General features: G+C 53.4%; 3 protein-coding genes across 3 annotated transcripts; all 3 read right to left on the minus strand.

The window, feature by feature from the left end:
- Nucleotides 1–585: 585 nt before the first annotated feature.
- EAH_00048800 (hypothetical protein) lies at nt 586–2,940 on the minus strand (the record flags this gene model as incomplete). Its single annotated transcript, XM_013391380.1, has 1 exon — nt 586–2,940. One exon carries the CDS (start codon nt 2,938–2,940, stop codon nt 586–588), a length of 2,355 nt encoding a protein of 784 aa, XP_013246834.1.
- A 5,325-nt stretch (nt 2,941–8,265) lies between these two features.
- On the minus strand, nt 8,266–11,127 carry EAH_00048810 (hypothetical protein, conserved; the record flags this gene model as incomplete). The annotated part of the gene is made up of 1 exon (XM_013391381.1): nt 8,266–11,127. The coding sequence occupies one exon, from the start codon at nt 11,125–11,127 to the stop codon at nt 8,266–8,268; it is 2,862 nt and encodes a 953-aa protein (XP_013246835.1).
- A 3,723-nt stretch (nt 11,128–14,850) lies between these two features.
- Nucleotides 14,851–16,437, minus strand: EAH_00048820 (hypothetical protein, conserved; the record flags this gene model as incomplete). The annotated part of the gene is made up of 1 exon (XM_013391382.1): nt 14,851–16,437. The coding sequence occupies one exon, from the start codon at nt 16,435–16,437 to the stop codon at nt 14,851–14,853; it is 1,587 nt and encodes a 528-aa protein (XP_013246836.1).
- Nucleotides 16,438–16,842: the final 405 nt, after the last annotated feature.

The following is a 16,842-nucleotide window of genomic DNA, read 5'->3' on the forward strand; positions in this document are numbered from 1 at the left end:
ATATCCTGCTCCTCTACTGCGAAGTGTTTGCCACTTGAACTCTCATCAATGGCATTGCAAACATGCTACGCGGAAGCAGCAATGACAAGGCACACAAGCGTGGAGGAGTCCAAATGTGTACACGAACACCCTGGGAGTAGCGCTGTGGGGCCTGCGCTAGGACCTCGAATCACTCCTTTCAAGTCCCGGAACGCCAGAGACGCTCCCGAACAGATCAGATATTCAAGCAGCTGATTGCAAAACGACAAAGGAAAACACTTTGTTTATTTGCTTATTCCCGATGAGTTAAGTTTATTTAGTTGCCTCTGCCGTTCCCACTAAGTCCACAGCCTAGCAGAGGCACAGCACCTGGCGAATAGCTGCCTTTTGAACTTAGTTTCCACTGCAGCATTTTCTTAGGAATTTGCTGATAATTGTATCCGCCAGCTGTTCGGAAAGGTCAGAAGTCATCGCGGCAATATTAACGACACCAAGCGGTCCCAGCACATATGATCTTTCTCGCTAAAAATGCAGATTTCTCCTTTCTATTACTTTACCTCCTCTTGCACTAGGTGCACGGGAGATCCGCGTTTCCGGTGGGAGAAGCTAAGGCCCATCGGCACCGCCGATGTTATCCTGCCGCCACGGATCGAAATCCCGTCCCTTGAAACGCGAGGGTGAAAAGGAGGAGCAGAAGAGCATGCGCTTGATAAGCAGGAGCTCTGATGGTGCCGGCCGCTTTCCTGTCTTCAGTATTTGTATTGCCCTGCTGAGCTCCTTCGCTAGGGATAAGTAGAAATGCGCCCGCTTTGAGAAGTTGGCAGTTTGGGGAGGTTGGGGAGCGGCGTGACGAATGGCATTTGTGAAGCGCTGCCAACGGCCAGGGTCCACCTTCTGCCCGAGAATTAAGAGGGTGGAAACAATAACATCCAGCACGAGGAAACGCATCCCCAGCCGCCCAACTGCGCGGTAAGTCTGGTGGTGCGACACGTCTTGGGCATGATAGTGCGCCGCGTTCCCTATCAGTTCTTCTACTACTTCCACCAACTCTTTCAGGTGGACAGAAAACAAAACATGCTTGGACAACAACCAACGAGCCTTCAGCAGCAAGGGCAAGGCATGCCGTGAGGCACGCGTACTGTTCACGGCGTCCTCAAAGTTGACCACAATCGAACCCGGAGAGTTCACCAAAAGTTGCTTCGGCAGGCGCACAAACGGATGTTCTCTCATAGTAACCAGAGCAGCAGTCCGCATCCCTAGCAGAGTAGAGCTCGCCGGAATCGATGTAGGTGCGGGTATTAAGGAACCTGCCCCAGCTGCAGCAGCGGCTTTTGCTCCTCCAGGAGCTGTTGCTCTTTCCACAGGTGCTAATGTCCCACCAGATGCTGAGATTTCAGCAGCTGATGCTGTTTCACCAGCTGCTGACGCCCCTCCTTCTCCAAACCCCCCACCAACCAGCGCAGTAGAAGGGACCCCCGCCTCCACTCCTCTGCCTTCTGTGGCTGCTGTGGATGGACCAGGGGACGACCGACCGTCAGAAAGCACGCACCTGGTTGCTGTGTTTGCTGCGGGAGCCCCTGATATTGGAGCCAAATCAGCCGCATCGCCTGAAGCACCTTCATCAGGAATAGTAAGCGACGCGGCAGGAGGAGCTAGTGGCAACCCTCCAGCCACTTGCGTGCCAAATTCCACGGAGGTCGAAGGTGGTGTATCTCCTGCAGCGACAGGTACCTGCAACGCTTGTCGAGAGCTGCTGGGTTGAGGCGTTTCAGGCCTTGGCGGGCCCGGGGCAATCCATGCATCTTCCAGCAAAGACTCCGGGGCACGCCCGGTAGGTTGCAACACCTGGTGCTGCTGTTCCTTGGGTGCATCCAGCTCCACTTGCTGTTCCCGCTCGCGCTTCCTTTTTCTGTGCAGCTGTTTTCCGTCGTCCTGCGGCGTCGACTCCTGCTCCTCCATTTGGTGATGGTCCTGATCTTGTATCACGTCTTCCTGCTCCTGCTGCTGAAGCAAAGAAAGCGGCAGCTCCGGCTGTTGATGCCACGACTGCTGCTGTTGTTGCATTAAGTGCCCTTGCTGTTGCTGTTGAATCAAAGGCTGCTGCTGCTGTTGCACGCGCCAAAGCAGGTGTTTCCAATGAAGCTGCTGCTGCTGGTGGTACAGCTCGTGCTGGTCATGCTGCTGCTGGAGGTGGAGCTGCTGCTGCCGATGGTGCCGTCCCTCTCTCTGCAGTTGCCGCTGAAGCAGGTGCAGCTGTAGCTGCATCCGCACCTCCAGCGGGATTGTCTGCCGCACATCTGGAATATAATGTCCAGGAGGATGCTTTTGAGTGCTTAGCCTTTGCAGTCCTCTGGCTGCATCGAATTCTCTCCGCACCCGTGCTTGCGCTGAGGACAGTATGCCATGAACCGGAAGTTCTGAGAAGCCACGCCGTTCAAGCTTTGGAGGAGCTTCACCCGCGGATAAACCGGGAGGTGCAACAGGAAGTTCCTGGAGATACCGCTGTTCTTGCTGCTGAGGATTCCCTACAGCGCCACCGTCTCCAGTTCCAGCCACTCTTGCCGTGAACCGCTTCTTAAGGGGCCATTTAAACTCCTCTCCAGCGGGCCACTTCGAAGCACGGGGACCCTGGCGCCGCCGCTCCTCTCCGTCGCCGGCGTCGCAGCAATTTCCAACGGACGCCTCACTGTTTCCTACGCTGGCCAGCCTACGGCTTCGAAGGCCCTGGACTGCACGTCTCTCGTATACGCGCGAACAGAAGAAAACGAGCAGTACAACTGCTGCCGAAGAGGCTATGGTTCCCAAAACAAGACGCAGACGCGAAGAGGGACACGGCGCTCTGGCCCTCAATTTCACGGGTCGAGCACAGCTGGATTCCAACGTTGGCAACTCTGAGGAGGCAAAGGCTGATGCAGAGCTTGGAGTTGCGTTGTATAGAAAAATATTATTATTCTCAGGCATTTGGCCGCAGACTTAGATGGATGCCATGGGCCACGAAACCTGGAACAGCAATATACCTCCTTCGTGGCTCGGAATGCAGTGCAGACACACGGCCCATCCACAGGTGGTTGGGCAAGGTGGTTCAAATGGTGGATGTAAACTGCTAGAGACTTCTTTTGCTATGCCCTCGATAAAAATTAGTCTAGGTCAGAGCAAAGCAGTGCACGAAATGCTTCCATCGGGGCCAAGAGAAAGGAGGAAGCTTGTGAAATCGATACGGGGGGTTCCCCATGCAGAGGCGAGTCATGCGGTACGATAAGATAAGCAGGACAAATAAGTGAAATGTACAGCAAATAGAATTAGAATGTAGAGCGTATTACTATGAAGCCCCAACGGCAGTGGAAATATCATGGGAAACACCATACATACGTCGTCGTTCCCTGCATGCCATTAAGGCACCCCTGGATAGGCAGGCAACAGTCGCAGGAATTCGTTCGAACCGCTGCAAGCGAGTGCCAGTCGACCGATTTGAATTGACAGTTTCTGCTTTTTGAATAACGATGCCCTTAATATTCCTCTTGTTGAGGAAGAAATCGGCGAAATTGTCGCCTGTCCAAGGCCAGCCAACCAGTCTTCCGGCGGCATGCGACCATGCTCGAATAGATGAATTAGAGTTTGCTCAAAGTAGTGCGTCTCTATTGTTAATAGCAAATGTAAGTTCCTTTGAATTTTTTGTGGTAGTCAGCAATGGAGCGGAGGGAAAAATGAAAGGAGTTCGCCGCGCGTTTATCGTCATCTATCTCCAGACAAGTATTAGCCAGATCCTGTCCTCTGAGCGTACGCACATTCAAAGCAAATAAGTTTGTCTTCGTTGGGTGATTTTTATAGCCACTCATAAGGAAATTGTAGAGCACCGTGACGAATGCATTGGAGGTGCATATGTGATTAACCCACTGGCCGATGGGGTACTCGACCGGTCGTGTAGGCGGCACTACAATGGTGCTCAAATCGGTCCTGTAGCGGCATATCGAGAAGCAAAGGTAAAAATAAAGTCTTCATAGAAATAAACTAAGCATTAGAAAGAGAACCCGTGGGGCTAAGGCTTCTCTGCAAGGACCTCAGGTCAAGGGCTGGCTGTGAGGTTGGCACTGCTGGCCAGGCGCCGACCCACGTAAGGGGGGGAGTCCTATTATTCTTGGTTTTCCTTAAGATTTTCAGACGCGAATATTCTCTTTAAGGCTTCTGCCCGTTATTTGGTTTAAGCAAGGGGAGGTCCGCTGAGCGTAGCGAGAGATATAAAGTGTGCACCTAGGTGTGTACAGGGTACCACGTATTAACAGTCCTGGGTGGCATCTGCTCACTACATTTGGGGGCTGCTCCTGGATATTTTGAGCCAGAGACTGCGGATATTACTGGGCTCTTTTGTTATCGGAGCCGTGCCGTCAGAGAGAGAGGCACTATTGCGCATCCCAGAGAGGTCCTAGGAGCGGGCCAGAGATAGGTCCAAGAAGATAGGGAACACTACAAGCTGCAAGCCAATGCCGGATGATAATGAGGGGTGTGCAACGGTCGAGTGATTGGGTCACTTAACTCTACTTTCCGGGAGTGTCCTGTATTTGAGAGAGGCAAACCCGAGTCGTGTTGCCGCAGTTCGTTCGGGACTGGGGAGACAACCTGACAGCCTTCTTTGATGTAATGTCGCTACGATTCACGGAGGTGGACCAGAGGGACCAGGAACGATGACGCAACGGAAGCGCAGAGACTCTACAGTAAGTTGAGGAAGCATTACTTGCTAGGATAGTTAGCTAAAGCTCGGCAAACGGGAAATCATACAGAGTCCGCTGAACGATTCGGAACTGTAGTACTGGTGGTGGGTTTCAGGGGCGGTTTGCACTAGTTCAGGACAACTCAATAAAGGCCAGCCACTTCAGCAGTGCAGCATATATTACGCTCCATGCGCTTGGGGTCCGAATGTAGCGTATAGATCGCCGTCTCCGAATTGCACAAATTCGTCGCTGCGGATTCCCATGATCCGAACGTGCAGGAGAGAGCCGCTGTCAGTCTTTGAGGAGGTACAATTGAGGACGGAGAAGGAGAAGGCTATTACGTACGTGTCAGACGAGTCCACCCCTAGAGAGGCCATCCCGACGTAGTGGGTCACGACGTTCGAGACTGATTCATACCCAGAGGACGGAGTGCGGTGCCCAATAGGAAAGACGGCAACTGCAAAGCGTACGGATTTCAGGACAGTGTTGTTCAGCATTGTTGGGTTTAGGGCGTCGCGCATATTTGTCAGTTCGCAGTGCGTGGAGCGTTTTGATACGTAGACGAACTTTGATTGAAGAATTTAAGTTAACCGTAGCAGAAAGGCCAGCGCTATTAGTAAAAGGAGGAGTAATAGAAATAGATCGGAAATGAGGCACACAACGTCCCGAATGACTGACTTGTTGGAGCCAGTGTCGTACGATTTATTGCTGGGGCTCGACTGGTCAAGAGCTTATGAAGGGGCATGGTACTAGTTGTCGAACAGATTGCGTACCTACGTAAATTCTCGGTGGTGGTCTATGCTCATGAGATAGCACCGAGCAATAAGGGTATAGCAGTAGAAGCATAGGAGTCCCCAGATGAGATGGCCTACAACAGCTTAGGCGCAGCAGCGCTCCCCTCTCGCATCCGACATCATGCTGCCAGGTGGGAAGAGTCCCAAGCCATGAGAAGGAAAAACAAGGAGGGTGTCACGGATACCCGGGACGTAGCATGAATCTCAGTACAGATGCGCAAGCCCATACAGTAAGCCGGGATAAGACACAAGGGACAGAAGCAAGCGACACTAACACAAGCCTGGGCCGAAGACCTGCATAGAGAAGAAGACGGTTGACAAGCTGTGCGAGTGAAAATAAGGTGCCGAGGCGAAAGTCTCGGAGCATGGGAGCATGCAACAGCTAAGGCATGCTCCCAGCAGCAGAACACAGGAGAGTCCAGCAGGGCACAGCAGAGCACAGCGGAACAGAGCCCTTGAAGGGGAAAGAGGCAGCGGGACCGTTGGGAAGGAACATGAGACAAGCACCAGGGACCTAAGGTTTCGCGGCGAAGACCAGAAAGACGGGAAAAAGAGTTGCTCGGATGCCAGCATAAACGAGCAACGGGAGCCTTACAATACAGGGGGCAGCAGCGTACGGGGCCCTACCTCCGAAGAGTTGGAGGGAGCTTTCTAACCCGAGGTACTAGTCGGAGGAAGAATGAACGAGCGGAACATAGACGACAGAAGTTTCGAGACTGGGCGCGGCAGATACGATCCGTGGAGGGGGAAAGTTGCGGTGCACCACCTCTACGATAGTTCTGAAATCAGTCCTCTAGCGGCCTATGGAGCAGAGACATTTAAAAAATGAAGTCTTAAGGTAGCAAAAAAAGGAGCCTTGAGGCTAAAGCTGCTCGGCAAGGACCCCGCGTCTGGGGCAGGGTGTGAGGCTGGCACTGCTGCCCAGGCGCCTTTTTAAGATTGTGAAACACCAATGCGTTTTAAGGGGTTCTGCCCGTTATTTGGTTCAATCAAGGGGAAGTCCGCTGAGTGTAGCGATAGATATAGTGTGTGCGCGTCAGTAAGTTTGTATAAGGTACCACGCAGTAACAGCCGCGCGTGTTCACAACAGGTAAGCTTTGGCTGCAGCTCTGCGTGCGTAAAACATAAATGCGAAGAGGACTTAATTTTGGTATCCTTCGTTCCGCATACTTCATGTTTCACCTTATGCATTCGGAGCTTTGTGGCGCTTCATTCATTTTGGCTTCCATGCGCCCTGGAATTTGTTTTCCAGGGCAGCTGTTTGCGCGGCTGTTGAGATTTGGGCATTACTGGCTGCGTATTCGTTCGCCTTTATTAAAAAGTTGAAACCATTAGTTATTTTGGATTATTCTAGATAGTCGTGTTGCTAGGCACTGCTGAAATGGCCCTAATAAACCCTGAGTTTTGAGTTGTCCCTCAACTGGCCAAGCGATCAGCGCACGCGCACCGTCTTCCACCAACCCGCTCGTTCCTTGTGTGGGGGTACCCAGTTCAAGGGCTTGGCAAGCCTGTGGAGTCCTAGTGTGGGTCTCGTAAAACTGCGTATTTGAACAATTTTGGGAGCAATAGCGCTAGATTTGCATGGACGCGAGCCTATGGCACCCTGCAGAAAACCGCGAAAACGGCTGGCCAGCCGTAGCACGCTCTGAATCTTGGTCCGTCTGCAGTTGTACATGCATTTTTACTTGCGCGTAGGTTGTCTACTGAGGGCCAAAAAAGCGTTCAGGAGCTGTGTATGGCGTTGACCTGCAGCAAGGTGCGGCGCTACTCACCGAAGCCCGCGTATGGAACCAGAAAGCTCCATCTTAGCCGAGGACCGTCGTGAACAACATATTCCAGATACGACAGATAAGACTTCTCCCCTAAACGGCAGACCTCCCCTACAGTCTCCAAGCGTCCTCGCCCCAATGGCAAAAAAACCAAAAAAAACCCTGGGGATGTTGCACAGGAGGGCTGCTCTGAGTTGCACCGCGCCGTGATCCTAAAAGAAAATCCCACATGCAACCATATTGAATCAACATACCTTGGGATAATAACATCGTAAGAATTTGTCAAACACTCCCCTCGATCAAGCTGGCCAACCTGCGCGCATATGGACTGACGTCGGTAGAAATGAGTCAATCCGCGTCAGCCAAACCGTCCTTTAGGCAGGGAATAACATGGAGGCATCGCCTCACTGGGGACGTCTTATATCCTGCTCCTCTACTGCGAAGTGTTTGCCACTTGAACTCTCATCAATGGCATTGCAAACATGCTACGCGGAAGCAGCAATGACAAGGCACACCCAAGCGTGGAGGAGTCCAGGTGTGTACACGAACACCCTGGGAGTAGCGCTGTGGGGCCTGCGCTAGGACCTCGAATCACTCCTTTCAAATCCCGAAACGCAAGAGACGCTCCCGATCAGAGCAGGTGTTCAAGCAGCTAATTGCAAAACGACAAAGGAAAACACTTTGTTTATTTGCTTATTCCCGATGAGTTAAGTTTATTTAGTTGCCTCTGCCATTCCCACTAAGTCCACAGCCTAGCGGAGGCACTGCACCTGGCGAATGGCTGCCTTTGAATTCCGTTTCCACTGCAGCATTTTCTTAGGAATTTGCTGATAATTGTATCCGCCAGCTGATCGGAAAGCTCAGGAGCCGTCGCGACAATATTAAGTGATGGAAGGCGAAGTCATCCGGGCCCAGCACATACGATCTTCCTCGCTAAAAATGCTGATTTCTCCTTTCTATTATTTTACCTCCTCTTGCACTAGGTGCACGGGAAATCCGCGTCTCCAGTGGGAGAAGCTAAGGTCCATTGGCGCCACGCTTGTGAAACTTCCTCCACTGATCGAACATGGGTTCCTTAAAACGCGCGGGGGAAAAACCAGAGCAGAAGAGCATATGAGTCAGCCTCATTTGCAAACCAATTGGCAGCCTCTTTCCTCCCTTTAGTGCTTGTATTCCCTTGCTGAGCTCCTGTGCCAGTTTTAAGGAGAAAGTAGCTCGAGGTGAGAAGTTTGATTTTTCAATATGGGGGGGAGCGACATGGTTTACGGCACCTATTAAGCGCTGCCAAAAGGCCTGGTCTACCTTCTGCTGGAAAACCATTAGGGTGGAAACAATAGTATCAAGTGTGAGGTAACGGAGCCCCAGCCGCACAACTGCGCGGTAGGTCTGGTGACCCGACAAGTTTTGACCATGATGGTGCATCGCGTGCCCTATCAGTTCTTCTACTGTTTCCTTCAAGACCGTCGAATGAGAAAGAGAGATAAATTCCATGGACAGTATCGTTTTTGCCTTCTGTAGTAAAACCAAGATGTTCCGCTTGCAAGGCGGACTTTGCATGGCTCGTCCAAAGTCGAGCACAACAGGCGTAGTCACACTGGGCAACGGCGTCGGCAGGCGCATAAGCGGGTGGACGCCCGAATGAGCAGCTCGAGGACCACTCCCCTCCCCTAGCAGAGTAGAGCTCGCCGGAGTCGATGTAGGCGCAGGTATAGCGGAACCTGCCCCAGCTGCAGTAGTAGCTGCTGCTCCTCCAGGGGCTGCTGCTCCTCCCGCATGTGCTGAGCCTTCAGCAGCTGATGCTGTTTCACCAGCTGCTGACGCCCCTCCATCTCCAAACCCCCCACCAACCAGCACAGTAGAAGGGACCCCCGCCTCCACTCCTCTGCCTTCTGTGGCTGCTGTGGATGGACCAGGGGACGACCGACCATCAGAAAACACACACCCAGTTGCTGTGTTTGCTGCGGGAGCCCCTGATATTGGAGCCAAATCAGCCGAATCGCCTGAAGCAACTCCATCAGGAATAGTAAGCGACGCGGCAGGAGGAGCTAGTGGCAACCCTCCAGCCACTTGCGTGCCAAATTCCACGGAGGTCGAAGGTGGTGTATCTCCTGCAGCGACAGGTACCTGCAACGCTTGTCGAGAGCTGCTGGGTTGAGGCGTTTCAGGCCTTGGCGGGCCCAGGGCAATCCATGCATCTTCCAGCAAAGACTCCGGGACACGCCCGGTAGGTTGCAGCAACTGATGCTGCTGTTCCTTGGGTGACTCCAGCCCCTCTTGCTGTTCCCGCCCGCGCTTCCTTTTCCTGTGCTGCTGTTTTCCGTCGTCCTGCGGCGTCGGCTCCTGCTCCTCCGGTTGGCCCCAACGCTGGCCTGATAGTACCTGTTGTCCCTGACGGTTCTGAGGTGAAGACTGCTGCCGCTGTAGCATGGAGTGCGGCGGCTCGGCATGCTGAGGCAAATGCTGCTGCTGCTCTTTCTGTTGGAGCAAATCCTGCTGCTGCGATTGCATCTGCCGCCTCGCGTCCTGCCAATGCAGGTTTTGCCGCTGCTGGTGCCGCGAGGGCTGGGCGTACCGGCGCCTGCGGGCAGGCTGACGTCGCCCGACCCGCGATTCTCTCTGCAGCTGCCGCTGCATCCGGCGCAGCTGCCGCTCCATACCACGGACCTGTTCCTGCATATGCTGCAATTGCAGGCAAATTGTTCTTTGCGTAAACCAAGAAAAAAGTCCAGAAGCATCGTGGTGACTGCCGAGATTCGGGAATCCTGTGGATGCATCGAGCGGCGCATGCCCTGGCATATGCCAAAAATGCAGATTACTGCTAAACGGAAATGCCCAGGGGCCGTAACTCTCCTGTACTGGCGCTGCCTGAGTTGTAGGGAAACCAGTGTGAGCCTCAGCGTGTTCATGCGGGAGATGCTCTTCGGCCTGGTTGTCCGTCGAGGCCTGCTGCCTCTGCTGTCTTGGCAGCTGCTGCTGGCCTTCCCGATCCTGGTGTTGCTGAGACTGCCAATTCATTTGCTCTGCCTGCTCCCTATACACACCCTGGGAACTCATAGCCTGGAAGTGGAAAAGCAGCTGTTCATGGTGCCGCCGCTCGCTGTCCGCCTGTTGCTCCGTCAGCCAAATATGGCTCTGCAGCAGCTGCTCACCCAGCGGGGTTGTATTCCTTGCACGTACAGCAACGCCCCCAGCAGCCTGGGGCTGAAGGCGGGGACTTAGTCGTCCTATGGCTTCACTGAGCTCTGGCGACCCCGTCTGTTGCGCTGAAGGCGGCGGCCAGCGAAAAGGAAGTGGTGAGAAGCCAGGCTGTTCCAGGCCTGGAGCCGCTTCAAGTGGTGATAAACCGGGATGAGCAACAGAAGGTTTCTGGAGATGATCTTGCAATTCTTGGGGCTTGGGATTCTCTTCAGCACCACCGTCACAATTTCCAGTCACTCTTGCCATAAACCGCTTCTTAAGGGGCCATTTAAGCTCCTCTTCAGCTGGCCGGTCGGGAGCTCGGGGACCCTGGCGCTGTTGCTGCTCCTCTCCGTCACTGGGGCTGCCGCAAACGTCAATCGATGCATCACTGTCTTCTGAGCTGGCCAGCCTGCGGCTTCGAAGGCCCTGGAGTGCACGCCTCTCGTATACGCGCGAACATGAAAAAACGAGCACTACAACTGCTACCACAGAGGCTATGGTTCCCAGAACAACACGCAGACGCGAAATGGAAGGAGCCGCTCTGGACCTCAACTTCCGCGATCGAGCAAAACCCGGTCCCACCGATGGCAGCCCTGAAGAGGAAAAAGCTGATGCAGAGCTTGGAGTTGCATTGTCCTGAAGAATGTAATGCCGCTCTGGCATCTGGATGCAGCCCAAAATTGTTAAATTGCATGCCATGAGCCAAAAAAAAAGTCTGCAGCAGCAGCGTCCGTCAGCTGTGGCACTACACTGCAGTCTTCCACGCCTACCACCGAAGGGAAGTTCGAATAATGGACATTAAGCGCCGCGGATGTGTTTTATTGTTCTCAAAAAGGTGGCTGCGAACACAGATTAGTCTAGGCCAGAGCAAAGCAAGGTACTAATTCCAACGGTGCAAGGCGACCGTGTACGATATGGAATTTTAAAAAAAAAAACTCGTGGGGGGCAAAAAAGGCTCAGGCATGGCAAAAACATTGGCAAAACAAAGGAGTAAGATAAAAATAAAATTTATTTCAAATGGAACAACTACTACATTGAATTTTCAACGTCATGGGGATGCCCTTCATCAGTGCCGTCCCCTTCATGCAATGAGACAAAAAGCTGGCTGCAATCCCCGCGTTGGGCTTGATTGCCCAAGGCCCAGCGGTGAGAGACTGGATCCAGAACACCGTTTCTGTTCCATAAATAGTTAAAATATTAATTTTACTTGCAGTATACCACTGAACCAGGGGCAGTGTAGCATGGTTCTATGGTTTTGGCGCATGAACACAGACCTTGCCTTAGAAGGTAGCCTGCACGAATGCAAATGCACAACAGCTGCCTACAGTGCGAGGGCAGGTAGGAAAGGGAGGCTTGTTTGGGCGTGAATGTGAAGCTTCTTTGCAGCACTAGCGGCAAGGAGGCATAACCTGAGCCTTCCTACTCGACCACCGCTCGCGACGGTCCTCTTGTAAGCTCGCGGACTCTCGCTAGAGTAGGGGTGGCAATAGCCCAACAACATACCATTTTTGCAGCGATGGTCCTCCATATTAACGGAGGACAAACCTGAGCTGAAATAGAGTAAAAAACCTTAGTATGAGAGTTTCCCGAGAGCAGCTGACCTCCCCCTCGACTCCCAAGACCTCCGGCGCACAGCGGCCCCCCGGCCTGGGCCTGGGGAAAAGGAACCTTTTACCAGTTTCACCGCACCTCGCTGCAAGTGGAGATTCAAGGCAGCCCACCATTCGCAGCCGAGCCCCCTCGTCTGCACTCGCTTACAGCTGCCGATAACTCTTGAACACTTACCTGGACCTTAGCCGACCGCCAGCACGCATGGAGAGGCGCATTTGCCAACTTAGGAGAGACCATGCTGCGTCTGCACCCACCTTCCCCTTTCCTATTCCACTCCTATCGTAAATGATGCACATGCGGTTAGCAGCGCTGCACTTTCTCGGTGGCTCTCATCAGACAGCCCTCAATAGGGTCCGCATGGGCGTGCTCCACCGAGTCACCCGCGGCAAGCCTGGCACTGCCTTGCAGTCAACTGGCCAGCAGTAGATATGCACTCATACCAACACGGCCCCTTCCTTTTGAGCCGGCAGCCTACATACATGGCTTTACCGGTCCTCTTGTCCGGTTGGCCGACGGCGAACGTTGTCGCCGATATTGCGACAACACATAGCCAGGTAGGTTGCACCTCCTTGCCGTTGCTAAAGATATCGTAACCACTTCCCAGCCTTTATCAAGTAGTGCTAGGAATTCTCGAGCATTAGCAAGAACTTGGATGACTACTTGGTTGACTCGAGAAGGAGCAGTTACGCGTGTCACCTGTTACAGCCAGTCACTGCGAAAATTGTTGTGCGCATGGACAGGGCATTTCCTCGGTTGCCTCGACAACTGCCGCAACAGCCTGTAGCTCCAGTTCTGTTCCTCTTTGCATGTATCTACGCTATCAAATGAAGGGTGTCCTGGTTTAGTGCAAAAGAATCAAGGGCGGCGATCGGTATGGACCCCTAGACGAACCCCTCACTTTCTGAGTGCCGGAAGCGTCGACTGCCGTTTGTTCCCTCTATTATCTTCCCCTAAACAGGGCTGGCATTCATACATCAAAAACCCGTAGGCCCTATAACTAGGCCATTTCCAAGCCTGCTTTCTTTATCAGCGAGGGCCGTGGAAGAGGTGTTTTCTTGTCTCCGTTTCCTGGCCATTTCGTAATATCTGCGTAGCCAAACTTTCCAACCCTCAGCCCACTCTCCACCCACAGTCTGCTACCGACTGCCTCTTTCCAGGTGACACCCGTGATACGAGAGAGAGAAGAAAAAGTCGGCACCTTGCCGCAGGGCTTCTGTTCACCAAGGTCTAATGGCTGTCGGCGCAGCGCTCTATCGGCGACTGCCTTGCTACACTTTCCTAGCCTTTACCCTGGGCTGGTTACTTGTCTTTCAGGAAACGCAGTGCATCTCGGAAAGTCTCAATACTATGGATGTGTTCCGCAGATTTAGCACCCTTGCATACGTATAGCAAGCATTGTCGTGTCTCCCCTTCTAATACAGAGTATGCTGATAACACATACAGCTTTTCAGGTGCAGCCTGAAGAGGAAAGTACACCTCTACAAAAGGAAGGAACTTCATCACTGCACCCTCATCGCTGTGGAAATGGTGGAGGCATTATTCATGAATTGTTGTCGAGCCTACAAAATTTCGGCTGGAAGTGCTGCGGTATGCTGCCGGTACTGCCCTCGTTCCAATCCAGCGAATAGCCCTGTCGTTGTCAGCATCTCCGTCGTGGGGCGGATCCTGATCAATCATCATTACCCGAGGAGGAGCAAGCTCTGAGCTTCCGACAGACGCGTTGGCAATACTAGCTAAGATTTTTCATCCTTTTTCTCCAGAGAGCCTTCAGGGTTAATCTGTACTGCATACGTTTCTTCCAAGGAGTGAGGGTGGGATTCGCAGCTCGCTCCTCCCTCCGTCAACCGCGCGGTGTTACCAGTAGCTAGAGAACTTGGTTTCGGCTGAGGGCCACCTTGAACACCAATCGACTCAAAATCCTGAATGCATGAGTCCCCCAAAAACCCGAAAACGTCCCCACCATTTTCTAGGCTTCCTGGCCACCGCTGCACAAGGAGCTGGGGCTGTTGGGGAATAGCCAAGAGGAGGCGACCTTTCCGGAGCTGCATCACAAGATGGTGTAACGCCTGCCAAAAGGCATTCCCACGTGCAACCATACGCAAGCCCCTGTGGAGGCATGCAAACATGGAAAAACACTGCAAATACTTGCCAAACATCTTGGGTCGGGGTGGCCAACCTATAAAGCAACTGCATGTACAGGTGTCAGATAGATAATGTTTCGGGCAGGCCGTAGCATTCACCGCTTCACAAGCCGTCTTAAATGCTGCTACTCCACTGCGAGGCTTTTGCCACTGGGACTCGCATCTTTGTCATTACCCAAACGCTTTGTCCAAGCCCCAATGCCTGCTAATCAAAACACATGGTAAAGCCGAGGCGCGTGCACGAACACCCTGTGAGTGGCCCTGCTGCGTCTGCTCAAGGCCACGACCTCAAATCCTTTTTCTCAACTCCTGAAACGCCATAAGCGCTTCCTTTACCTCTCATTATTACATTTGGCTTCGTTTTCTTCATCTTGGTTGTTTCCACTGTTTTCTCTTATCCCTATTCGAGCCGAAGACATCAAAATAGTAAAAGAGCGATCTTCGAAACCTACGTGTACCTTAGTATCCTTTCGCCAAGCTGTTAAGAATTGTATATGTCAGCCTGTCGAAAGGTTCACAAGTTATAACCGCAGTATCAGCCGATCGATAATCAAGGCAAGCGAGCACAGCACATGCGGCTTTTTCCACTCCAAAAATACAAGTTCGTGTTCCTGCTCACTTTCCCTCCTATACTGAGAGTAAAGGGAATCCACATTTCCGCTTCGAGTAGTTACGGCCCTTCGGATCCACTGATGTCATCCCGCTGCCAGGGTTCGAAATCCCCGCTCACCATACGTAGAGGGGAAAAGGTCGAGCAGAAGAGCATCCGCTTGACCTTCACGAGACTTGCGGGTGTTGGTCGTCGTCCCGTCTTGAGTATTTGAATTCCACTGCTGAGGTCCATAACCAGAGATAAATTAGAAGCCTGTCGCGGTGTGAGCTTTCCCCGTGGGGTCCATAGCGGCACAGCGTGGCTAATTGACTTTGTGAAAACCTCCCAATGCTCACCCTTTGCTTCCTGCCCAAGAACTATGCATGCGGAAACTACACAATCCAGCAGCAAGAAACGGACCCCCAGCCGCTCAACTGCGCGGCAGTTTATATGTGCTGACAGGTCTTGGCGGTGATACCGCATCGCGTGGGCCACCAGTTCTTCCGCTACTGTCACCAACTGCTTCATCTGATGAGGAAATAATCGCTGCAGCGAAAGCAGGTCATGGGCCTTATGAAGCAATGGCATGGCATAACGCGGGGGAGGCACAATGGTAACGGCACGCTTGAAGTCAATTTGAAAATTAGGATGTGACTGCTCCACCATTCGTCGCGGTAGGCGCACAAACGGGTGGCCCAGTAGATTTTCAGCAACGCTCTCATTCGCCCCCAGCGCCTCCGTGATTGCTGGAGTCTCTATACACACGTTTGTGGCATGAGCTACTCCTGATGCGGCTGCAGCTGTTCCTGCATCTTCAGAACTGGCACCACCTAGTAAACTAGAGAGGGTCGGCACCTCCATGCCCTCGCCTGTTTTGGCTCCCGTGGAGGCAACAGAGGACGAGTCACCATTACGCTCCCCGCACGCGGCTGCAGCAGCAGCCCCTGCTGGACGAGCTGCAGCAGCTTTAACCCATGGAGATCCCGCATCATTACCAGTGGGAGTTGTAGCAAGAGCAGTTTGTGTAGGCCCCGGAATCACCTGCGTGCTCAATCGCATGGATGTCGAGGGGCCTGCTGCTGGTGCAGCAACAGAAGACTGCAACGGCTGTTGAGAGATGCTGGGCTGAGGAGTCTGAGGACTTGGAAAGTTCGGTGGAAGCCATGCCTTTTCGCGAAAAGGCGTTCCACGCGCGTCGGCACGCTGTGGGGGTTGCAGCTGTTCATCCAGTCGCTCCGACTCCTCTTGTTGTTCCCGCTTCCGCTTCCTTTTTGCATGCTGCTGTTTGCGCTGATCCTGCGGTCTCACGTCCTGCTCCTGTTGTTGGCGCTCCTGCTGTTGACTCTGACCTAGCGTCACCCGCTTGTTACTCTGCTGTTCCAACAGCTGCTGCTCCTGCTGTTGCATCACGTGCTGGCGCTCCACCGGTGAAGCCCAAGACTGATACAGCTGTGTCCCAGTGAACCGCGCGTGCTGTTGAAGCAAAAACTGCTGTTGCTGCTGCGTAATCCAAGCCTGCTGATGCTGCTGCTGTTTCCAAGGCAGGCCGCTCCACTGCTGGTGCCACAGCAGGCGCTCATACAGTCCAGACTGGCCCTGCTGGTCTTCCCAGTGCCTCGGCTGCAGCGGCTGTGCCGAGACCAGCTGCCGCTGCAGCTCGTACATCCCCACGGAGGCTGTATGGCTTGCACCTAAAACGAAACTCCCAGTAGGATGCTGGCTATGGGGGGAAGGCACTGGGCTGCGAACTGGGAATGGTGGGAAGCCAAACTGCGCAGGCCTGGGAGCCACTTCAGTTGGTGATAGAGCCAACGAAGCTGCAGCGGGCTCACGGTCATGCTGCTGGTTCTCTGGTTGCTGGAAACTATGCCCATCGCCATCGGCCCCCAATTGAACCAGTCTTGCTGCCAAACGCTTTTTAGGGGGCAGTGCCGATTCCGGGAGATCAGGTAAACTGGACGGCCCCGGGTTCTGGCGTTGCTGCTGCTGTTCTCCATCACCGGAGTTTTTGCAGGCTGACGCAGGACTGTCGTCTGAGCTGGCCAGCCTGCGGGTTCCCAGGTGTTGGAC

The sequence above is a fragment of the Eimeria acervulina genome, genomic scaffold (genome assembly GCF_000499425.1).
Source record: "Eimeria acervulina Houghton genomic scaffold, Eah_scaff777, whole genome shotgun sequence".
Lineage (NCBI taxonomy): Eukaryota > Apicomplexa > Conoidasida > Eucoccidiorida > Eimeriidae > Eimeria > Eimeria acervulina.